Below are 23,868 nucleotides of genomic sequence, written 5' to 3'. Positions count from 1 at the left end.
AGGATACACGACGGACAAATCAGCAATGAGACAGGGGAGACACAGGGACAGACAGTGCAGGTGATGAGACACAGCAGGGTTCAATCAAGAGCGGGGCAGACAATCACAAAGGTGGGAAATAGACAAGGACAGGAAGTGACGTGAACACAGGACACAAGAGGCAGGGAAAGCCAAAATAAAACGGAAGAAACAATTAAACACAAAACCGTGACACTTAGAAGTTAAAACTAAATGAAAGCACGATTGAAACATGTCTTAGTGCTCCATTTGCTCATGACATTTTAGTGCTGGAAAATTAAATAATTAGCACACAGATTAAAATCACTAACAAAAATCACAAAATGTCCAATTAGCATCATAACTTTTCACTTGGATGTTGATTCGTTTTTGACTCATATATTTGATTCAGTTAAGTCTTACCTCATTCAGACTATTAGTATCTGGAAGATCTAGCAAGGTTTTCATTTGTATTCGCAGATCTGTTACTTTGACAATGAAAACATATTTTTTTCTCATTTGATAGGTGTAATACAAACTATTTACATCCACTGTGATTCACTGTTGGAAAAACAGTGAATCATAAAAAAGCCCAGAGTGAGCGGATTCTTTTTTAGACGATGCATTATAGTTATAGTTGTAGTTCTTTGAGTTACCAGCTGCTCTGCTTTTGGCTTTCAAAGTGAGAATAATTACACAAACAGCCTGTACTGCATACTGTAGGTCAGGGGTGTCAAACTCATTTCCACTCTGGGCCACATCAGCATCACGGTCACCCTCAAAGTGCCGGTTGTAACTGTAAGACTGTATAACTAACTTCTCCTTACATATAACTCTCTCTGCATTTGATTATTGTTTATTCAAGTGTAAACATATTGTACATGCAGTTATATCAATGAAAAATTATATTTAAACACATTTCTGTTATTATAACATAAATCATTTTAATTGAGGGTTAAGAAACCCACATGACTCTATCAAAGATCAAACTATTAAAGAAAATAACAAAGACAAATGTCATCAAACACAAGTTATGACATTAACTTTGTTCAAAGCTGTTTGTGTCACCTCTCTGCATCACTAATGTTCCTCCCTGTCGTCGTCCTGTGCATGGCAGCTTCATCCAAGAGCTGCTCACTGAGAGTCAGGTCTGATGAACATGGATAGATGATGAATCCGTGTTGTCTGTGCTTTCATCAACAGTTCATTAGAAACACAAGTACCTGCTCGTCTCTTAGCTGCTGTGTTGTTAGATTGCTGCTAGTTCATGAACTCGGTCTGCGACGGTGTTTCTTCACAAACTGACATTTGTAAAAGTCTGTATCTGGTCGGAGCTCTGCTCACATACCTTCAGCATGCACTGGGCTGTAGCTGTGTAAATATATTCTGCTGTGATTGCAGTCTGCCTTTTAATTCTTGGACAATTTGGTGTTTTTCTTGGAGGCTAAATTCAACTCCGTGTTTGGTGTCAAAATGCAGACGTGAATTGTATCCTTCATCACCGACACGCCTCATAACACAGAAGACAGACCCGTTGTTCTCCTTGAAGCACAAACATGTATTCGCTTTCCCATCTTTCATTACATTTTCTTCCCTCTGCATCAATTTTTCTCTTCGTGGACATTTTGGGATTATTTGTCGATCTTTTTCAATTGTTGGAAAACCTCTTTAAGGGCTGTTGCCTCTCCTGTCCACCTGTTGTGATAGTTTTAATGTCGGTACACAGACAACATGCTATCTCATAATTTCAACTTTCTATCTCATCATTTCGACCATGGGGATACTTTTATTATCAAGTCTAACTTTTAATTATTTTGCTGGCGAATTCGCGGGCCACATAAAATGACGTGGCCTTGAGTTTGACACATGTGCTGTAGGTCAATAGTGGTCACAGGCGGGTCCAGTGCGTGTGTATGTATATGTGTGGGTGTGAGTGTATTTTAATATGTGTGCAGGCCGTTGGCTGTGTTTTGGCACCATGGCAACCTGCTACTGTGTTTCTCTGCATCTTAGCAAACAGGTTAGAATTACATCCCGAGGATTTTGTACATTACATCAGCTGAAGCTCTCACATATGGCGTGGCCAGAAGATATTTAACCCCACTTTGAGCCATATGATTCACATGCTTTTTGGATATTTCTTGTCAGCGTGCCTGATTTTAACTTGGTCGTTTCTGCGGTTATTGGTCAGCTAAAGCTCTTTATCTTAGCAACAACTATAACCTGCTGCTCCCGGCACTGAGTCTTAGGTCATAATACAATCATTTCTAGGATTACAAGAAGTAATGGTTTTAATATTGCTTCCCGGGAAGATAAGCCTTCGATCCCCCCCCTCCCCTTCCTGTGGAGTTGAGCTTCACCTCTAGTATAAATAGAGTTTATTCTCAGCCACCGTGCCTCCAGGCAGAGTGCCTCATTACAGCATCATCTCTCCTCCAGCAGCCGCCCACTATTCTGCAGCATCTTCCAGCGACCATGATGCCTTCTGGCTCTGCTCCTTCCATTAGGCCTGGTGGTCATGTCAAGGAGGCTACAGCAGACTGTCACCCCACACACACAAACTAAATCTCAGGATTTCACACTCACGGCTATTCTTGCCTGTCTGTCATATTACCAGCTTGCTAGCAAGCACTCAGATATATTATTTATGGTCTATACTCTAAGCTTGGACAATTGCATAAAATGTGTGTGCATGAGTTTGCGAGTAAGAGTGTGTGTAATCTAGTTCTGCAGCAGGTTTTAGAGCCTGGTTTACAACTTCTAAAGGATAATTAAATTATTTTAAATAAAGTTTTGTAAGTCAGGGGCATTTAGTTCAGAGTTCCAAAGGTTAAAAGTCTTAAACATAATGTAAATGCATTTTTGGTTAAAACAGTTTAATGGCTGCTTAAACCCAGGGACTGTGTCACTTAGAGTTTACTCAGATTATAAAACAAATCATGTGCTCTTACTTTAAATTGAATGAATTAAAGTCAAACTTTCTGTTTGGCAAAGAGACCTACTGTAAGCAGCACGGAGCAACTTGCTTTCATGTTGGTGCAAATGCTTGAAAATGTGTCACAACACAAAAATAATGTAATTTAATTTAATTGAATCACTATTTGTTACAACCACACTTGATGGCTGATATGATCATGTTTATTATACCTTTGACATAAATTGACTGCCATTGTTGCCAGCACATTAGCTGCCACTCTTCTGGATTGATTAAGGAGCTGTCATTCTGAACATGGACAGAACATTGAATTTGACAACACAAATCACTTTTTAAAATATGTGGACGAACTATGGAAGGTTACAATACTGACAATATCACCAGAGAGGATACAGTAACTGGATGTTATTGGAAATGTTAAAGATAAGGGCCAGGCTATTCCAGCCATCACGTTTGAACGAGTCACATGTTTGTTGCACATTAGCTGACACTATTGCTCTGTTATTTATGAAATTGACCTAACTCCTTCATCATCACAAAGTCTGTCGAGTTACTGAGCGTTGCATCACTTAGCAACCGGTAGTGATATCATTTATATTGGATGGAAAGCATTAATCATTTATTAGGGTGACAAATATTTCTTAAAACGTACATAGCCACATTTATAACATTTTTTTTTAAATGACAGTGGAATTATAGTAACTTGAATCAACTTTTTTAAGTCTTGGGTCAAAGAAGTGTATTCAAATTGCTTGGAAGGAGTAAAACATCAGTGGGTTATTGCTGAACAAATTGCATTCACCCCCTCGGTTTGACACAATGTGGATTAATCAACTAGTCCCCCCGGGGAAGAGGACAGAATAGCAGGCGAATGAAATAGCATAGACAATCAGAGGACAGTCAGATCTTGCTGATTGTGTGTGTGTGTGTGTGTGTGTGTGTGTGTGTGTGTGTGTGTGTGTGTGTGTGTGTGTGTGTGTGTGTGTGTGTGTGTATGTGTGCGTGTGTGTGTGAGTGTGTAATATTCTCAATATGCAGGCCTTGAGCTGATCATGATCCAGAATGCCCAGATGCACCAGGTCATCATGAATAACATGACCATATTGGCTCTCAGCTTGTTCGGATACTCCAGCTCTCCGTCGAGCCCTGGGGTGGGTAGACAAGGATCAGGGTCAGTTCATTCCATGAAGTGTCAAATTTCATTAAAATGGATATTGACTTTTGGAATGGAGAAAAACACACATTAATTCGTTCAGTGAGTTGGAGTGTATCACCCACAATATCACATTTTTCCAATCCACATGTAAAAACAATGTCAGGTTCTAAGATAGCGTCCCAAATTCCAAAGTTTCCTCCCACCTCACTGTTGATGTGTTGAAACTCAAATTTTTATGTTTCAAGATATCAACAGTGAGTTGCATGGAATTGGCTGTTGGGTGTTAAAACAAAATACACAAATATGTAACTCCTATTTGTTGAATGGAACTGGGAAACTATGGACATCATCGAGGGCTGAGTCTCTTTGTTGGATAAAACTGTTTAAATTTACATTCATAATTTTGTGAATAAATAATTAAACTTGTTGTTAGTCCTTTCTTCTTAAAATACATAAACAAGGTTTTTTCAGTTCTAACACGAAAGATATTGTTTGTTAAGTAGTGAACACTTTGTAATGATTTTAGGCAGGAGACATTTTCTCTTGAGAGGCTCACCTGTGTCAGGCAGATTCAATCTGTGTATTAGTCCATGAAAATCATTCCTAAAATAGCTCAAACTTTCTCAAGCTTTGAAGACACATGGGTGTTAATTACTGCAGGTGTGGCAGGACCTAATTCAAGTAAATTGGTGTTATGTTGTCGATTTGATTTAAATATACTGCAAAGATTAAGCAAAACTTGATAGAAATCTATTTTAAAGACATTAATGCTTTTCAAGTCAGATGAGCTTTTAGAGATGGTCTATTGGTCTTGTCATATCTTTAGTTGAGGTTTCAACCCACACATTTTCTTTTACGAGACAGGATGTTCAGGGAAGCAAGGAACGGGATGTTTCATGTCTGAGATGTACTTGGGCTTTTTAATAACACTATCAGAAATGTGGAAAAAGAAGATGTGTGCATAAATCATAACTAAGCAACGAGTTCGCTTTTCTCACGAAATGAGACCCGAAACTTCAAAATCCCAAAGGTAGGTTTCAGAGTAGTAACTTTATGCATCTGGGGCCCATTTATTGAATCTGTATGGTAACGAAGACACGAAACGGTGTTTTATGTATCAGTTGTCATTGGGCCTTTGATCATTGCCCATTTATACACACATAAGAGATGTAACACACTCATTACAATTTTTTCTTTTCATGAGTTTCCCTCACCCAGCAGCGCTAAGACGTCACGCCTGCAGCAGGTACAACCAACCACAGAGCAACACCAGTCAATAGCCAATTAGCAGGGCCGCTCCTGGGATGTCATGGGGCCCTTCACAGCTGGGTGACGAGAAGTGCCAAGAACAGGCTTTACCGTAATTGTGATGATTGGGAAAGATGCTTGTGACTATAATGCCGTTGATTGTGAATGGCTGAAGATGCTTTCGATTTGCATGATGTTTTATCTTTTTTTTTTTTTTATAGAGAAAAATTGTGCTGCAGAAACAGAAAAAGAGAGAAGGATAATCAGTTCACTCACCAAATATATATACTTTTTTGTATGGGAAAATCATTCATCTTCACTCAAAGATCATAATTTCACATTCGTGTTTGACATTTTGTTTATTTTCAATGGATGAAACAGCAAAATAAATATAAAGTTGTTCTATGCTAATGCGATTTCTATGCCTTTACTTTCTTCAACCTGCATTACCCAAATCGGCCACTAGGGCGCAGCAGCAGATGTTAAGTGGGATGGCAAAGAGCAAGCACGATTTATTTCTGTATTGACAAGCATTCACAGTTACTCTGCATGCGATAGTGCTGATGTAGTCCATTACATACCACTGTATGACATAGCAAGAGTGTGACAACACATACGATATATTGCCGTGCAACACCGTGTGGCCTTGTCTTTAAATACACTGTGATGAGAAGCTGGAAGGATGAGAGGGCACACTACTCCATCTCTGCAGGTGACGACAACAATAGCAACACAATTGTGAAAATTCCACAACAGTGTAATTCACGCCTTGAATTGAATATTTTTAACATGTTTAAATACGAAAGGTATACTATTTACACGTTTTCTTCACTGGTTTCATCTGAGGTAAAGGTGTTAAGATCATGCACAGTGTAAGCAAAGTCTTAAGAGTTGCATTAACTGGCTTGCAGTAGCAGTTTTACCTGATGGGAAAATACAGCCAGAATAGTTGAGGCAGCTGAGCCTATAAGAATTTCAGTGTCAATTTCCAAGGTCTGTCTGTGAGAACACACAACATCTCAGTTCCTTGGCACCCACTGAAAATAGTTTCAGGGTTCAAAGTTTAACTTGGAGTTTGAAAACTGAACCGTGAAGGGAGGGAGGATTTAAGCAGAAGTTTGGAAGGGTATAATTATAAAGATAGGGTGTGAAGGGTGAATCACACTCAACATCTCTGATAGAACACTCGGATTAAGAGCTCAAATGAGAGGGATGTGCCAATCTGGCTGCCTCTCCACTGTCTCCAGGGTAATGCCAATGTTTACCCAGCTTTTAATATCAAACCACCACACAGTTGCCTATCACAGAGACACAAGTGAGAGTGACATGAGAGAGAGAGAGAGATACATCAGGAGGAGTTAATGAGACAAATCAGAGGAGGAATGAGATTAAAGAAGGGCCGCAAATGGCAGAAGTAATAACTGATAAATTAGATTGAGCATATAGATTTCGAGTACATGAAGAGGAGGTGGTGCAGTGCATCCAGTAAAGCACTGCACACCAACAAGGGAGCAGTGCGCTCTGTGCTGGAAACAAACACAGGTGGTGGAACATGACAGATAAATGAGGGCTGTAAAGTGCTGAAGTGGGGATTGTTCAGAGGGTGGAGGACACTCTCACATTGTGTATGTATCCAAATTATGGGTGACAGATAGCTAGGTGTTTATTCCACCCCGTCTGGCATCATGGCACCTCCTGAAATGCATTTCACTGCAGCTGTTATTCGCATATTTTCTTTATTCATTCATATTGTAATTTGTTTGTCACATCGTATCATTGTCTGGCTATAACCATTTTTCGCTGAAAAAATATTTATCCCCTATTTTCTTTGTTGAATCCCATTTTCTCCTGTCCAGAACCCAATATCTAAAGCTGCAAGAGAGTCCTTATCACAGATGTTACGGCCTGGCCAAAATACTTGCAAACCAGGTTATAATAAGCTTTGATTACTTTTGACTCAGGTTTATATTTTATCTTCATATTTTTAAGTATTGTGTCATTCAACAAAGTCTTACTGTGCCACAAAGCCTTTTTCATTCACCATTGAATGTGAAGAGAACATGTTCATGCTGTATCCAAAAGACAACAGTGACAACAGAGTGAAGAGCAGCTTGGCTTTTATTATAAAATATAAATATCTAGGGAAAATATTTCAACATGATTGCACACATTTCAAATTCATTCACAACACTATTCTCATGCTAATCTGTTCTTCTATCAGATATATAGCATATACGATACATATATATATGAGCTGCACACTCAACTAACAAGGCAGATCACTTACGACATAAGGTTATTAGTTTCAGTCCTCTTGGTTAGAGGTGTCAGCCAACACACACACACACACACACACATTATGTACAACCACTGTGTCTGATCACGCCAAAACATTCTGTGCTCTTCATAGAGATCAGAGACTGACCAACATCACGGCATGTTCCAACAACCCCTCGCCCCTCCCCTTCCCCTCTCTCTCTCGCCCATCTTTCCATCTGGCACTTTCTGCGTCATTGCATCCCTTCACCCCCTACCACAGGTATAGTCCTTCAATAACATCGAGAACACTTTCATTTACCAGGATATTTGCACTATTCATTACAAAATAGAGACAGAATAAATTGTATGCAGAGTGGTTCAGAAATTGTTGGGCGGCAGTTATTCCACAGAGAGATCGGCAGATATGGTGAGACCAGCTGGCCAGCACAGGCAGAGATCAGCCCGTGACACAGCTGAGAACACACACGCCTCCTCACCATCACAATGCAAATGCCGTCACATAACCATCTCCAATACCACTGACCACCAAAAGCCAACAATGACTGGTGCTGTGCTCGCCAAGAAACACAGATAGTGCTCGAGATCTACAGTATTTAAGGTTTTTGATGAATGCCGCTAGAGATAAATCTATATATATCTTGTCATGCTCTTTCCTGACACACACAGCTCAATGAATAATCTTTCCCAATCGTCACCCAACTTGTCTCTCCTTAACATCCCATCTTTCTCTTCTTCTTTTTTTCACCCTCTCTGGGCCTCTTGAGACATGGAGCGCCCAAGGTCTTTGGGCGCTTTGAAGAACTCCATGAGTGTTGGCTTGACTGGGGGGAGGTCTCTTGTGATCTCGTCCACGGTCTTCTTGTTGGGACAGGCTCCGTCTGGGATGGGGAAGGGCTGCAGGTCCTCCTCGGTGTGTGGGGCTCCACGTCCAAGCCTGACACCCAGCTCTGCGGGGGTGAAGATGGGCAAAGGGAGGGTTTTTCTCTTTGGCAGCAACTGGTGCTCCCTCACCCCTCTTTCCACTGTGCCCACTCTGAAGATACCAGAGGGGCAGGTCTGCTTCAGCGAACGGGCCAGCCACTGCCGGGACAGTGTCTCCCTACGAGAGTCGTCGTTCATGTTCATTTTCTGCCTGCGGGCATCAGAGAAAAACATTGTTAGAAGCTGTGGGATCGCTCATTGTGATTTACCTTCGTAATTAGACTACAACTGTAGATGAGCAAGTAGATCTCAATCCATCCTGATGATGGTAAGGATCATTTTTAATCACAGCCAGGATTGATTTTTTACCACTTATTCACTGGTGACACATAGAATGTTCTCTGTTTGGTCTGTGAGCTCTCACCCGTCCTGAGGGCGAGTCTTGAGACTGACACTACGCCAGTCAGCGCTGTAGCTCTCCCTATGAGCCTTGTTTTCTTCCTGTACGCTGGCGGTCAGGTCAGCTCCCACCACCACACTCGTACGCTTCTCCAGGACGGTACACACTGGCTTCATCTCTGCTGTGGGAAGATCTGTCTCGGATGTATCGCCTCCAGTCGATCTTGTTGATCAGTCTTAAGGTTTGGTGTTGCGTCTGTGAGGAGGCTGTTTGTTCGAGGGAACAGGGATGCTTCAGCTGGCTGTATCTCCTGGCTCCCACTATCTCTTTGTGCTGTCTCTGTCTGTACTCTGGTCTGTCCTTTTATAGATGTTCTGTTGCTATTCCTGATCCATGTTGTCACTCTACAATCAGTCTGCACTGACATCCAACACCAAATGCTCCGTGTCTCATTCCCTAAAAGCTGGAAGCCCCCTCATTCTGAGGAGGGGTAATAGGGGTAAAGATCCCCTGATTCTCAAACAGTATGCCTTGTCTTCTTTGTAATAACTCAGCCCAACATTTTCCACTTCAGATCGCAATGTCTTTGAGGGGAAAGTATCATAGAGACAATCTGTATGGAGATTATACAAACATGTTGACAGACACACACAACAGGTTTAGTCTTCGGAGAGGACTCTTAATCAGGGTTTGGTCCTGATGTACACGAAGCAGCAAATGACACCGCGTTAATGTGGAAAGATAACAATGATGCAGCTGTTTTTCATACGCAGAGGATATTTCAGGCAGTGGGTTCAATGTGTGTGCGTCAGAAACAACAGGTCTGTCACTGGGAGATAAAAGGTGAAAAGCTAGATAACTTTATAGCTTGTCACATCCTGCGGACTTTAAAACCATAATACAGTTCACAGGGAGTTTCTACAACAGCTGTGCCTTGTGACAACATCAACCCCCCTCATTAAATGTCATTGCAGTGTGCTGCCAGTAGCAGTGAGAGCTCCAGCCCCAGTGATTCATTACCTCAGTGACAGAATGCCATGTAAGCCACAATCAACTCAGGTTACAGACTGTGAAACGCACACACACACACGCGCACACACACACACACGCACACACACACACTAACCTCTGACAGTTGTCTACTGGTGTGATGTTACTACCGGTCCCTGACTCATTCATCCATGTCAGGCACTGACATCATCAGAGATCAGATAACACACACAACAACATAACGTATAATGATCCTGATGACAAGATCAATCACACAGTCTTTCACATGTAGTAGTGAAAAAAAGGCATTCAATCTGCTATATCTGTGCCAGATTATGACATCAAATCAAAACATCAAGCTAAAATGTATGGCATTCATTTTCACTGACTATTCGTGCCCTTTAAACTGTATCTCATGTAACAGTTAAATGCTATTTTCCCTCTGCCTGTCACGTGTACTCTTGTCAGCAGGGTGACATTGCATATTTGAATTATTGCTCAGTGTCAGAGAGGTGAAAGAGGGCAAATGCACCGTAGGCATCCTTGTCGTGCCTCCAGTCATGTTATGATACCATGGCAACCACGAAATACTGTTTCAGAAACCTAATAAGTCACAACACAAGGTCCCCCAGCGTTGAGATTGTAAACTTGAGTAGATAGATCGTACACAGAGTACTTTTTATTATGATTGAGGTATTCACCTGCTAAAACTGCAGGAGGACATCAGATGGCTGTCACCTCCTTGCTGTATTTGGGTGAGTCATGCTATGCTAATGAAGCCAGGGGTGTGGAGGGTTAGTTCGTCCTCATCCATGACTCCAATCGCACCAGGCCATGCCGGGCTGGGAAGAACTTTGTGTTGCATAACAGCGTTGCCACGGCTGCTGGGAAGTGGCATTTAAATGACCGGTCTGTGAAACAGAGATGGGGAGTGGGGATGAGGAGGAGGAGGAGGAGGAGGAGGAGGGCGATGAAGCCCGGGCCTGTCAGGAGGTGGTAAATAAGGTCAAATGTTGAGAAAGTAGAAGTTTGAGTAAGTCACATTTACTTTGTGACAGAAGAATACATTTGAGAGAATAAAGAGTCCTACACAGCTTTGCAGTTACAAGAACTTGAGGCAAAAGTGAACTTTCTATTGATTCCTGCACACAATCTTCAACTTGACATTTGTGCTTCACACTGGCACCTTAGAGTCAAGTGTTACCAGTTATTTCACTCTGTGTGTGTGTGTGTGTGTGTGTGTGTGTGCGTGCGTGCGTGCGTGCGTGTGTGTGTGAGAGATAGAGCCAGTGTGCTGGCAGGCTGCTCTCAGCAGTGTCTCTCTTACATAACCACAACATCAACTCCAACTTGCAACTCCGGTCTAGTCCCAGCGGGACGGTCAGATACCATACAGGTATGTTTGTGGATCAGACTGGAAGCCATGGTTGCCCTGGCGACGGGCCACACGAGGGATCAGACTGAAGACCCCCGTTGTTTCCACTGCAAAAGAATGTTGCTCTGCATGCCACAGTCTCCGTGGAATCACTGCTCGGATTGCAGATAGTTATGCAAATTCTTCTTGTGGAAGCTCGTATCACTTCACATATGCCGGCCCCAGGAACTCCATTATACTAACATGTCACACTCTACAGGTTTTAGACTGGAACTTTATTTCATCATAAACTGGACACCAGAACAAGGACACAAACTTCCACATGAGCTTAGAAATCTTTCACATTTTCAGTAAATTCCCGGAGAGGGAAAAACCCCCTCAGTCACATACACCACCAATTTTAACTACATTACATTTCCATTTGCTATTTTCCTAAATGTTTAAAGCTCAAATGGAACCACACATTCTTGCGAGGAACAATCGGACATACTGGACTATTTATTCAGTGCTGTTACCGATCATGTGATTGAATGATATAAGTGCTGATCATCATAGGACAAAACATAAAGAGGCTCTGCTGAAAGGAACATCGCTACCCTGGAGGTTCACAACAGCTGAACAATGAACAAGCTAAGAACTCGATACAACTCTGTGGTGGACAGAAAAAAAGACACCGCGGTAACATTTACCAGAACATCTGCAAAGCCCTTTTAGATTTTGACCAAAGAAAAACAGAATAGCTCTCAAGCTGGGTAGCTGATGGAGAAAGGAACAATTGTTCAGCCTACAACTTCCAAGAAGGAGCAACAGACACTGGGAGGTAAGACGATGCATTTCTGTCATCCAGGTCTCCAGGGTTGATAACTACTGCCCCCTGCCTTGTGTCTGTTATTATTGCAGCCAGTAAGTCTTAAGATCTGTCACTCAGGGTTCAATCGTCTCTCTCGCTCTCATCTTCGTCAGTGGCTCTTCCGTTCATGGCCTCGACCCTGGCCATCAGCAGAGGCAGGTTTATGGCCAGGCCCGGCGCCTCCTCGTCAGAATCATCGTTTGGAGGATAGAAGAGCTTCGCCTTTGCCAAAAAATCTTCAGCTATATCTAGATACAGAAGACGATCCTATGAGGAGAAGAAGAAGAAGAAGTGGTTGAAGCAGTTAAACCGAACGTGTTTTTCGACACAATATTTGCAGTGTCCTCTACTGCACCACAGGTATTGAGTAAGTCAACCTATGTCCTCCGGTGGCTGTGATCTGAACCACGGGTAGAAACTTGATTCATTTTTACTTCAAAATGATAATTGTAACTGCACAAAGATAATCAGAATAAATACAATTTTACGCAGATAAGATCAGATAATGCCCCGAAAGCTTTAGAGATACAAGGCTCAATAGAGTTTTGGATTCTTAAGTTATTTGAAAATAGATCTTGACAAAACTGATGCAAGGGGTTGAGGTAAGGACTCCTCGTTGTGGCCTGCAGCACAGGGATGGAGTAAACACTCCCACATTTAGGTTTAGGTCATGGTTAGGATGAGTGATGTGTCTCACCCCACCCAAGAGTGCTTTTCTCTGTTTTAACCCTGTTCTCCGGGTCACAGCGAGGGCTCTCTCACTTGATTGATTGGTATGAGTTCAAAGTTCACCAGGATTAGGAGATATCTTTCCGGCGGCGGCTCTCTGCTGTAAAAGACGGACGTCTCAGTGTGGAGCGTGTCAAGCAGCTCGCGTGCTGCTGGGGCATTACGCATATAGTCATGTGAGGCTCCAGCAGACACATTCAGCAGTGAGTCTGCCTCGGCCATGAAACCTGAAAACAAAAAAGCCATTTCTGGTTACTCTGTATGAAGAAGCAAATATCAGTTCCAGTCCTCCTCTGTCCATCGTTACCCAAGTTCTCCAGGATTTGCTTCCATTTCTCTCTGACTTCTCGACGGGTATCTCTCATGGCCTCAATGCCAACACTTAGTCGGCGATAGTCCTGAACGAGAAAAGGCCAAAGCTTTAAAAAAAACAATTTCTTTCAGCTTGGTGTAATTTCTCTCGTAGGACAGGCTCACCATTGTCCTACTGCCCCAAAGCTGGTTTGAATAACTGATCATACAAATTGCTCACAGCTTTAGATGACTCATCATTGATGTCGTCTGTCTTTTGCACTCATTTGACTCTTTTGCACCTTATGTAGGTCGATTTTAAGACCTGTTTTGCACCAGTTAGAGTCACCATCGAGTTTCCATCTTAAGCTTAAACACGAGTGAAAGAAGCCTCAGGCTCTAGCTATTTCGTCTACATCTTCCCTCACATACCGTGGATCCCATGCGGGTCTTGGTCCTGGCCTGCAGCAGGCCGTAAAGGACCCGGTCGTCTGGTCTCTCCGAGTGGCTGCGGTCGCCTGGCTCACTCCACAGGTTGGTCTCCTCATCGCGACGCTTCTGCACTTCCCGGTTGAAATACTCCAACGGATCCTGGCTGTGTGGTCAGCCAATACACAAGCACAGTTATCACTCTTTCACACATCGATAATCAGTTGTGACACACTTGACAATCACTTGTTGAAACTATGAAAGACATTTTTGGGTGATTTTCTTTTATATTCCCCAGGTGAGAAGTGTAACTGATAACAATACTCGTGTGTTAAAGTGGTATGTGGTGAAGGACTTCTCTGTTTCTGGCCTGTCTAATGTGTTCTTACGGTACTAAAGGCTGCTTTTCATCGTCGTCGTCGTCGTCTCCAGCGCAGCAGAGCTTCCTAAAGACTGAACCCATCTAGAGTCGGTGAGATGATAATCCAGGCGTAAATCTTTGTTTCACTTCTTGGAATGGCAGAACAACTTCCTCGGTTCTTCAAGCGATCGTGATGCTGATTCCAGTGGAGAGTCTGATCTTATCTCAGAGGAAGAGGGGTTTGCTAAAAATGACCAGAAAGAGCAACAGATCTAAAACGTTTACAACAGCAAAGGTCACTGATCCCCAAACTCTACCTCATTTTCATTTTCCCAATTTCGGGGCCCAGTCTCGGCTCCACATCCAGCAGAGGTTTGTCCTGTCAGATCATAAGCAAGAGTCCGGGTAGAGACGCTCGGGCAGATGGCTGCCCTGGGACTGGTACTTCTCTTCAGCCTCACACGGAGAACAAAGAGACCAGTGAGACGCTCGCTGGATCTATAAAAAAACAAAAACACATATTTACAGAGCCACTGCCTCAGAAGACAGTCACAACATAATCATGTGAGCTGCTCCATGTCTTGTCCTAAGCATTGTGTTTTTCCCTGAGGACACCACATGTCCTCTTCAACAGCAGGTCTGATTACACACTCTGCATCCAACATACATATGGCTGTATTTGTTTGAAGGTTATTCAACACCCTGAACATCTGGTCCCTGAGGTTACTTAACCACGAATCTGTACAAATGTGATTAAATAAGAATCGTTAACTGGATTGCTTGGAATTTCTGAAGACTTGAGATGGCTTCTCAAGTCTGTTGGGGGAAAATCAGAAGTCTGCATTGTGAACATTGTGTAACATATTCTCAGGGTATTATTATTCACAATAATACCCGATGACATTATGCTCAAGTCACAGGGTATTATTTGTAAATGACACAATTATCAATGGTTTAAATTGGGATTTGTTGTGTGGGGCGCTCTGAGGAGTCCCAGAAAACAACCTCTATTTAAAAATGCACTCTGGCACCTTTTTGTTGTTATACTAAATCCACTGCATCTATCCGACAGTCTACTTAGGGGATTCAGATTATTAATACAACATATAATCAACTAATAAATTAGGATTTATTATAGATTAAACTACCCAGCAGTAGCCTTTAAATAAGATGAGCTTCATCTTCACCAGCAGCAACATTAAAGTGATGAACATATGAATGCATCAATCATTAAATCCAATGATATACATTCTTCTGCATGACTACTTTTACTTTAAGTATATTTACAGTTTCGTACTTTTACTCAAGTAATATTTTGAATCCATGACTTCAGTTGTAACAAAGTATTTTACATGTATTTCTAATTTTACTTAAGTGGAGATGAGAGTACTTCTTCCACCACGGTATCTTAACATTTCTTACACAAGCAGTGTCGGGTGTGCACCGCTTCTGAATCCGATATCTTCCTTTATATCTGCTTTTCTCCCAACTAATGTCTAGTTTTTTACCTTCCTAGTTTGCCGTTGCAGTTCATTTTGGAGCCATGTCGCAATGTAAAGCAGCCTGAAGCACGGTTTGTATTTTAAAATAAAACTGCACCTTCTCTTTTGAAGAAACACAAAAGAAACGTTAAGCTGCCTGCAGCATCATCCAGCATGATCGGTTTGGCGGCTGATTCTGGTTTCCGTTGAATGTTCTTGCAGCATTTTGTTCTCGACGAATTACACAATGACGATATCAATAAAGATTTCAACTTCAAGATCAATGTGTGATTCAAGTGTTCCCTCAATATTTTTTGCGTAATCATTTTAAGTAAGACACATTCTGTATCACCTTCTGTCTTTCAGTCAGTGGCAAAAATGAAATACTCCCAAAGCTGATATTTATACACACATACTGAGTACAAATAGATAAACAAGAGGTCTATATGAGCTACTTGGTGCGTCTGCAAGTTAAATGAGGTTTGGAAGCCGGGACACGGTCATGAGTTCATATATTTTATTGGACAGAAGACACTGGTTAAGACTTAAAAACTGTTAGTCAGTATTCCTGTGATGGCTTTAAATTAACACATGTGATGAATGATCCATAGACGTATTCAAAGTATTATAAAAAGACATTATCAAAGAAAAGAAGTACTCTATGCAGGCTTCATATACATACAGTATAATGGGACGGTATTAAGCATCGATTTAACAACATCAAATAAATGCAAAAGAAAAGAAAAGGCAGACGTGTCGCGTCACTGTGATAAAGGCACCAGAATGTTGAGAACATTAATATTTCTTTCATTTGAAATTCTCTCAGTACAGTAGGTCGCTAAAATCAATCCTCACAAGTTATCCACTTAAAGCTCACTTGTTTTTGACTTCATAAGAAGCACAAGTCACTCTCCTTTGTTCTGCTCTATATATCTATAAATATATCTACATATCTCTAGAGTAGTTTGAACCAATAACTAGACCTCAGTCTTCTGCCGGTTTTCGTGACATATGGAACGGCACTCGGAGCGTTAGACCTCCGCCAAGACCATGAACCAACAATGTTGAACGTGAGAAATAATGCGCATCTGGCCTGTGAGTCCCATCCGCTCCCAGATGTTTTGGGTTCATCCTGGGCCCATGCTACCCTTCCACCGCGCTTCATGAAAAAAAATACAAATGCTGACAAACAAACCCAACAGAAAACACGACCTCCTTGGCGGATGTGATGATAAATCTGGATTTTCTGGAGGTACAGCTGAAACTAGAAGCTGCATTTCTCATTGTATAAAAACAACATCATGCACCATGATGGAAGAAGTACCAGGGCCTGAAGAGAGGCCTGCACTAAAGTCAGTGTAAATCATTTCAGCACATGAATAACTTGAGCCGGCTGTTTCACCATAAGGCCACTGAAGGTCATCAGCACCAAAGATAACAAAGTATACAGAGACATAGATATGAACAGCATCCTCCTCATGAGCGTCACAATTCATTGGTAACACAGATTAACAGATCCCGAATCTGCGTCCTGGTTTGACTTCCTGTCTGATCCCAAAGTGCAAAACAAAAGCAGTATTTAAAACTCTCAGATTTTTGCACCCGAGCACAGCGGACGATGTCAGACTAAAAGGCTTTCCCTGTGTGTGTGTGTGTGTGTGTCCATCTAGTGGTCATTAAACTGCAGGTGACTTCTGTCACAGTGTAGGAAAGGAGAGTGAAGGCTGGAAGTAGCTTTACTCAGTCAGATGTAAACGTTGGTTGTACGTACGGCAGTGAGGTGCACCAGAGAATCTCAAGAAGACGGTGTAGTAAAAACATACGCGCAAAATAATCTAAACAATGAACGAAGGCAGCAAATCAATGGCTGACAATGTGTTCAGTAAGATAAAGGCCCAGAGAGACGGCTGCTTCATGCCATCGCAGCGGTTCTTTTGAAACAGCCGAGACTCGAACAGTGAGAGTCGATGACCTCCTCCCCCCAGGTTGCTTCAGTGATGTTCCACACAAAAATATGTACGCGATCACGACAAACTTTGAAATCTGAAAAACTCTTCTTCTCTTGTGACTGAACTGTGTGGTCACGTGTCTCCCGTCTCCTGCGATTAGAAGTCACGGCGGCACATCCCTTCAGCCGAGGGTGACGCTACGCCCGCTTTCTTTTTTTAGGGTCCGCTCAAAGAAAGCAGCGGTGACACTTCTCCACCCTGCCGTGGCACAGTTTAGACGTCTCTCCTGGTGTTAGGCGAGCTGGTGGGAGCGGAGAGAGGGCCGCAGCTCAGCGATGCGTTGGCGTAAATGGGACATGAACTCAAACATGGTGGCGGCCAGACTCTGATGGATGAGGTAGCGAGGCAGTCGGCCCTGACGACACACAGAACGCGAGTGTTAAACACGTGTTTGTTCAGCAGCTCGAAGATGCGTTTGTCTTTGTGTGTACTATAATTCAAAAGCCCATACTTGTCTTTGATATACTTCTGTTATTATCTTCTTGTACAATTAATAAAGTCGTGTTTTAAACCTGCATCTTCTCACCTTCAAGTCTGTGTTCAGCACCCAGATGAAGGTGCAGACGGACGGGTTGCTGCTGGATTTGAGGACCACAAATCCTCCTGGACCGTTCTCTCCCCTGAGACCCACGATGAAAGAAAAGGTAGAGGAGGAGAAGAAAGAGAAGTTAAAGACATGAAACAAACAGGACTGACCACTTTTGTCCAGATCGATACGGTGGTCGTGCTCTGACCTGACGTAGCGACCGACTGGAGGTTTGGCGTCGTGGTCGGTGGCCATGCCAGCAGACAGGTAGCAGTCTCGTTTGCGCTCCACTCGTCGCACATTAACAAAGTCCCTAAAGGAAGAAATAAATCAAATCAGAATAGATGGGACAGATCAGAAACAGCCACAGATGGAAGCGTGCGGAGCGGATGTACCTCGCAGACACAACTCCCCCTGCTGCTCCGGATGAGACATCATATGACACCAGAGTGTTGTCATCAACCCTCTGAAGGATCTGAGGAGGAGGAGGAGGAGGAGGAGGAGGAGGAGGCAGAAAGCACCGTTAGACTTCATCACAATTAAACAATAAAAGATATTTAGAACGATGACGTCAGCGTTGTCACCTGGCAGCCAGAAACGGTTCTGTTCCACTGGACCATCTTCTCCGGCTGCAGAATCACCTCCTGATACACGAGCTCAGCAGGACACTGCATGAAGGCCTGAACACACACACGTTTCAAAATACAGTTACAGCAGAGTGTTCAAAAGGGCTTCACTGACCCACGGCTCCGACTCTACAGCTACAACAACGCAGCGCTAAACCAGTGCGAAACAACAACACGCCAATCGTTTGGATCACCAACAGAGCTTTTTTACAATGGACACACAAAGTGCTGATGTACCTTCAGAATAAAAGTCTTTCCATGGAAGGGGATCTCCAGAGTGTAGACGGAGTCTCCCGAGTCCTGACATGGAACAAAATACCGTGAGCATACCGTGATGCTTCCTCTTTCATTTCAGTGAATCTAAGGAAAACTAGAGTCAAATCATTTTTCTGTGAGTCTCCCAAACTGCTCAGTGAGTCTTCTATCTCTGCTTTCTTAATAGCAAAGAGCTGTAAACACAATATTTAATTAGCTACATCGCAAATATATGATACAACTGGCTGTAAGTTATATTTTTAGTACTCTGAATATCTTTGACTCTTATTTCTCTCCAAACAAGCTCGTAAAACCTGGATCCATCAGGGTTCATAGTGTACATATTCAATACATAGTACGGCCTGATCCAGTTAAATTAAATTGCAATCAAACCCCAACCGTCCATGTGGCTTGAAGCGAAACACTTGTGTGTGTGTGTGACCCCGACCAAAGGGGAAGAGGAGCCACTTCTCTATTGGAAAGTCACAAATCAAGCACTCACGTTGTTCTTTTCAAACTTCCAGTTGTCCTCCTGGTCCAGGATCTGTTCTACCACCGACATGGCCTCGCGACCCTGACTCACGTACTGCTTCTCCTGGAAACAAGAGTGAGAGGAGGAAAGAGAAGGATCAGTCAACGACCAGGCGAGGAGCAGAACTCCTCAGACGGACGCAGGGTACCTGCGAAGTGACAGCTCTGCGTCCGAGACCCTCCTCATCCAGATCCTCCTCGGAGCCTGCAGGACACAAGTTCGGAGGCTAAAACTTAAAATTCAGGCTCGAATGACAAATGTCCAAAAGATACGGAGAAGACAAGAGTCTGCACTCGAGTCGGATTAAACAAGAACCGATCGACGGAGACGAGCAGACGTCACCTGCGACGGACTCGGGCGGAGAGTAAAACTGTCCGTCTGAAACAGCTCGGGGGGAGATCATCGGGGCTCGCTCCCAGGCTGCGTTCACCGCTGCCAGGTACGCTGATGGCAGAGGAGCACATTTATTATACATTTTTTTTAAAAGGAGGAAGATATTTTTGTGGAGTCGTGCTCAAACCAGTCAGGAATCGTTCCCTCACCTCTCTCATCGTCGGCCTCCTGAGTGAGCACCTTGAAGTCAAGGAACCAGGTCTCCAGCCAGGCCACCACGAACGAAGTGATGGGTATCACGTAGCCAAAGGGGTTCTCGGAGAGGAGCTGTGAGGAGACAAGACACCGCGTCGACCTCAAGCTGCGTAACAGTAGAAAGTACTAGAAGTGCTATCAGCAGTGTTTGACGTTGGTTTACTTCTCTAGCGTCGGATATAAAAAAAAGTAAGAATGATTGTGATCGTCTGCGTGACATAAAACAATAAAGTCATAAACCGGCTCATCGTCTGGTCAGACAGCTTTTATTACTGGCATGAATGCAGAAGTGAAAAGGTCTTTGTGGTTTTCACTGATATGCTCACACACACACACACACACACACACACACACACACACACACACACACACACACACACACACACACACACACACACACACACACACACACACACACACACACACACACACACACACACACACACACACACGGAGGGGGACACTCACACTAGACACGATGACCTTAACGACGAGGAAGACGCTGGTCACTAGAGTGGTAACCTGAGGAGGAAAATAGATTTATGTTGTAATTCATGAAGAGTTATTACATCGTCTAACTGGTGTGTGTTTCACTGTGACTCGTCTCACTCACCGCAATGACCCACCAGTGCCTCAGCCGAAACGCAGCGTAACCCACTTGTAGACACAGGAAACGAAACAAGGCAAGCAGCTGAGGAAAGGAGGAAGGACCAGAAAAGTAAAGCGACCTCAGGCATTTAACGGCTATGGTGTGGTTCAGAGATGTTGACTTATGTTGCTCCTCTCATGTCAATAAATGCAAATAAAATGTACACAGACTTACAAAGATGTCAAAGAAGGAAGACCTGTAGTCATAGCAGACAACCTCCTTCTTCAAGCTGTCCCAGATTGTGCTGGAGATCTGCAGGAGAACAGAGCAGAGTCCACATCAGAGTCTCACCCGAAACCGATCGTCTTCTGTCTCTAGAGCCCAAAATGAAAGCTCACATTCAGCTCAATGATCCACAGGAGGGAGATGAACAGCAGGTCGAAGGTCACGAAGAGGCAGAAGGTGCGTCGGACGTCGGAGATGGCCTTGCGCTCGGCGGGTGGTACCAACATGTATGGCGAAGGGAGGGACAGCGACGTGGAGTAGGAGGCGTTCAGGGAGGCGATGGCGGGGAGGCTGGCCCCGAGCTCCCCGTAGTCTCCACCTGGCATTCCTGCTGCGAGACAGGAAACTCCCCCCCGCTGAAAAAGGGAGATAAAGTTATTCCGTGTTCACCAAAAAATGGCGAGAATGTGCATGAAAAAGGGCTAATACTCATACATTGTTCACCCAATGTGGATTTAAAATCCCCTAAAAAGCAGAGTATAAAAGTAGTGAGAATACATTTCCTCTCTTCTTGCTGATCTCATGACGTTCGTGACCTCAACAGATAAACAGCTTCAGGTCTCATTGTTAGTTCATTGCCTCTCTACATAAAGCACCATTGTTTAACAGTCATTTTGACCGGTTGTCATTCGGCCGGTTGTCATTCGGCCAACAGTCCACGACCAGTGTTTCCTTTACGATTGTGTTTCTCCATTAAAAGAAGTTGCCGTAAAACAACTCCATGACACAGAGCACACTCTGGACTACACAGCATGTTTTGTATCCGTTTGTAGGATCCAGGATCTGATCTTATAAAAGAATCAGTGAGAACAAAAAATGTACATTTAAAAAATAAAAGCACATTTACTGCCAGTACAGTAGCCTGGCAACTCTGGCAACAGATGTTTTGGCAAAATAATTTCGTGTAACAGGAAGAGTGTTTTTTTAGTCGATGCTCAGTGAGTTGTATTTGTCTCGTGAACTGTTTCCAGACAATGAACTTAATGTTAACAAGCATCATGAAGCATCTCCGGGTGATGTTATCTAGTTAACGGTACATGGAGGGACTACATTCACCAGGACATCTTTAGCATTCAGATTTGTTTTAGTGGTTTCAGACTTCACTTCTGTTAAAAACAAACAACTGTCGGTACTTCAAGCTAACAAGCTAACTCACCTGTCAGCCAGTGTTGCCAATAAAACGACTCAGACAGAACATAATAATCAGGATCGCTGCTACACGCTTGTAAACAAACAAACACTATTTCAACTAAAAGTAGCTAGCTAACTAGCCTTTGGTGTTCGCTATCACGGTTAGCTTGCGTTACACCGGCTAAATTACAGCATGAAGTAAACATCACACACACTTCCTGTCTCGCGTGAACAGCTTCACAAAGTTAGACTGCGAAACAAGGACATGTCGTTAACGTAAGCCCGCATTTAATTATTTCATAAAAACCCCAAATTGAAAGCATTAAACTTACTTGATTTACCGCATCATCAGGTCAGCGTTACCAGTCTTCCGGGCTGACATTTCAGAGATGAAATGTTGCCGCAAGATGTTTCCGTCCTTCGTGTCAACACGCCACAAAAATAAAAATTACGTGCAAAACATCTGTCTGCTCTAAATGTAATTTGGGAAAATAAAATAAACACAATATCAGACCAAAGGAAAACCCACCATTTACTTGGGAAAATCGACATTGCCTAAGAAGCAGTTTGTTGGAGCTTTTTTTGTCGTTTGTGGAGGAGAAACTGTGCAGAGCAGCACGTGAGACAGTTTTTTCTTTCATTTAAAGAGTATTACTTTGTATACCATGTAGAACCTGTGTCGGTGCTATTGCATTTAAATGTGGTCACACAATTAAAGCGAAGAAGAATATTTAATAAGATCTTACGTCTGACTTTGAGCCTGTATAGCTTTAATGATGAGTATATACTGCCCTCATGTGGACACAATCCATAACTACATGCCGATTGTAAGTTTTATTTTTGAATGGTTAACCGGAAGTAATACCGTGTTATTGTATCAAGCTTGATACACATATGCTGTAGTTACTCAGTGTGACCGCTAGAGGGCAGAAAAACACATGCTTCGATCGTGGGTTGAAGGCTGCAGCTACTAATATTTACAAAGAAGAGAGGACAGTTCTACTCTTATACAGTAACCAGCAGAAAACTATTTAATCTATCAAGTTATGATCATTTCTTTCTAATCGCTTTAGTTTGGTCGCTTATTCTTAAACTATCCTGGAAATTTAAGTACGCCTGTATTAAAGTGTATTTTACGTATTTTATGTATTGCAGTTCCTCACTGTGACCACTGGAGGGCAGTAAACAGTTCTAAATAAATAAATCAACCGTCATCTCCACACTACACCTAGAATCAAAGCAGAAAGCTTCTTATCGTATAAAGATCGTTAGCTTTAGATAGTAAGGCTACCGGAAACTCTTGAGTACTCATTGACAATGTAAAATAGTTGTTTGCAACTTGTGAACGGAGGTTACCATTTTTGAAATGCGGAGGAGTGACGTAGTGACGCCAGGTACGACTCTGGTAGCAGCAGCAACCTGTCAATCAAGCCCGCCCTAAAGTATACTTCGCTTTATCCTCTATTTTACTCTAAATTGGCCATCATTTATTAAATGAACATCATGCTGTATTTAAGAAGACTAGTGATTGAGACCATACACTCATGTTTACAATGTTTACTGAGGTAATAAATCAAGTGAGAAGGAGAGTAATTTTCTTGTAGACTTCGTTACAATCGGACTTTTTCGCCCCCTGCTGGTCAGTAGAGAGAATGCAGGTTTTAAGACACTTCCGCATTAGCTTCACTCGGAAGAACCGGAGGTTGCCGCCAGTTACAAACGCTCTGTGCCGACCGTTAACTTGCCTGAAAGTAAAGAAAGACACAACAAATAAAAGACACGTACTGCAGCTTCCGGTGAGGACATTCAAAATAAAGCTTTCAAAATACACACACGTGTACATACCGGTATGCACTGTTTTAGGGAATAGAAATGTTACACTCC

At 42.9% G+C, this 23,868-nt stretch overlaps 3 protein-coding genes across 3 annotated transcripts; all 3 read right to left on the bottom strand.

Moving 5' to 3' along the window:
- Positions 1-7,436: 7,436 nt before the first annotated feature.
- On the bottom strand, positions 7,437-9,262 carry tcap (titin-cap (telethonin)). Its single transcript, XM_079281839.1, has 2 exons — positions 8,962-9,262; positions 7,437-8,748 (listed from the first exon to the last, which is right to left on the bottom strand). The coding sequence occupies exons 1-2, from the start codon at positions 9,111-9,113 to the stop codon at positions 8,358-8,360; spliced, it is 543 nt and encodes a 180-aa protein (XP_079137965.1). The 5' UTR covers positions 9,114-9,262; the 3' UTR covers positions 7,437-8,357.
- Positions 9,263-11,558: 2,296 nt separating this feature from the next.
- LOC306786910 (melanoregulin) lies at positions 11,559-14,439 on the bottom strand. Its single transcript, XM_079281836.1, has 5 exons — positions 13,991-14,439; positions 13,605-13,767; positions 13,189-13,279; positions 12,945-13,108; positions 11,559-12,419 (listed from the first exon to the last, which is right to left on the bottom strand). Exons 1-5 carry the CDS (start codon positions 14,062-14,064, stop codon positions 12,234-12,236), a joined length of 678 nt encoding a protein of 225 aa, XP_079137962.1. The 5' UTR covers positions 14,065-14,439; the 3' UTR covers positions 11,559-12,233.
- Positions 14,440-15,945: 1,506 nt separating this feature from the next.
- On the bottom strand, positions 15,946-22,368 carry stard3 (StAR related lipid transfer domain containing 3). The gene is made up of 15 exons (XM_079281835.1): positions 22,317-22,368; positions 20,967-21,209; positions 20,803-20,880; positions 20,593-20,670; positions 20,448-20,501; positions 19,934-20,051; positions 19,734-19,835; positions 19,540-19,595; positions 19,362-19,454; positions 18,842-18,904; positions 18,563-18,658; positions 18,374-18,453; positions 18,187-18,291; positions 17,979-18,072; positions 15,946-17,807 (listed from the first exon to the last, which is right to left on the bottom strand). Exons 2-15 carry the CDS (start codon positions 21,177-21,179, stop codon positions 17,685-17,687), a joined length of 1,353 nt encoding a protein of 450 aa, XP_079137961.1. The 5' UTR covers positions 21,180-21,209; positions 22,317-22,368; the 3' UTR covers positions 15,946-17,684.
- Between the last annotated feature and the right edge of the window lie 1,500 nt (positions 22,369-23,868).

This window comes from Melanostigma gelatinosum, assembly GCF_949748355.1.
Source record: "Melanostigma gelatinosum genome assembly, chromosome: 13".
NCBI classification, from domain to species: domain Eukaryota; kingdom Metazoa; phylum Chordata; class Actinopteri; order Perciformes; family Zoarcidae; genus Melanostigma; species Melanostigma gelatinosum.
The sequence above is the reverse complement of the archived record's forward strand: the minus strand, read 5'-3'. Positions and strand labels throughout refer to the sequence as shown.

Excerpts from the sequence above, each read along its gene's own strand:
- tcap (XM_079281839.1), bottom strand. The coding sequence starts at position 9,113 with ATGAAGCCAGTGTGTACCGTCCTGGAGAAGCGTACGAGTGTGGTGGTG. Across the intron at positions 8,749-8,961 it reads AAGACTCGCCCTCAGGACGG|GCAGAAAATGAACATGAACG; the intron begins GTGAGAGCTCAC and ends TGATGCCCGCAG.
- LOC306786910 (XM_079281836.1), bottom strand. The coding sequence starts at position 14,064 with ATGGGTTCAGTCTTTAGGAAGCTCTGCTGCGCTGGAGACGACGACGAC. Across the intron at positions 13,768-13,990 it reads GAAAAGCAGCCTTTAGTACC|CCAGGATCCGTTGGAGTATT; the intron begins GTAAGAACACAT and ends CTGACCACACAG. Across the intron at positions 13,109-13,188 it reads GCAAATCCTGGAGAACTTGG|GTTTCATGGCCGAGGCAGAC; the intron begins GTAACGATGGAC and ends TTTTGTTTTCAG.
- stard3 (XM_079281835.1), bottom strand. The coding sequence starts at position 21,179 with ATGCCAGGTGGAGACTACGGGGAGCTCGGGGCCAGCCTCCCCGCCATC. Across the intron at positions 20,052-20,447 it reads TTAAGGTCATCGTGTCTAGT|CTCCTCTCCGAGAACCCCTT; the intron begins GTGAGTGTCCCC and ends GTCTCCTCACAG. Across the intron at positions 17,808-17,978 it reads TGCTGAACACAGACTTGAAG|GGCCGACTGCCTCGCTACCT; the intron begins GTGAGAAGATGC and ends GTGTGTCGTCAG.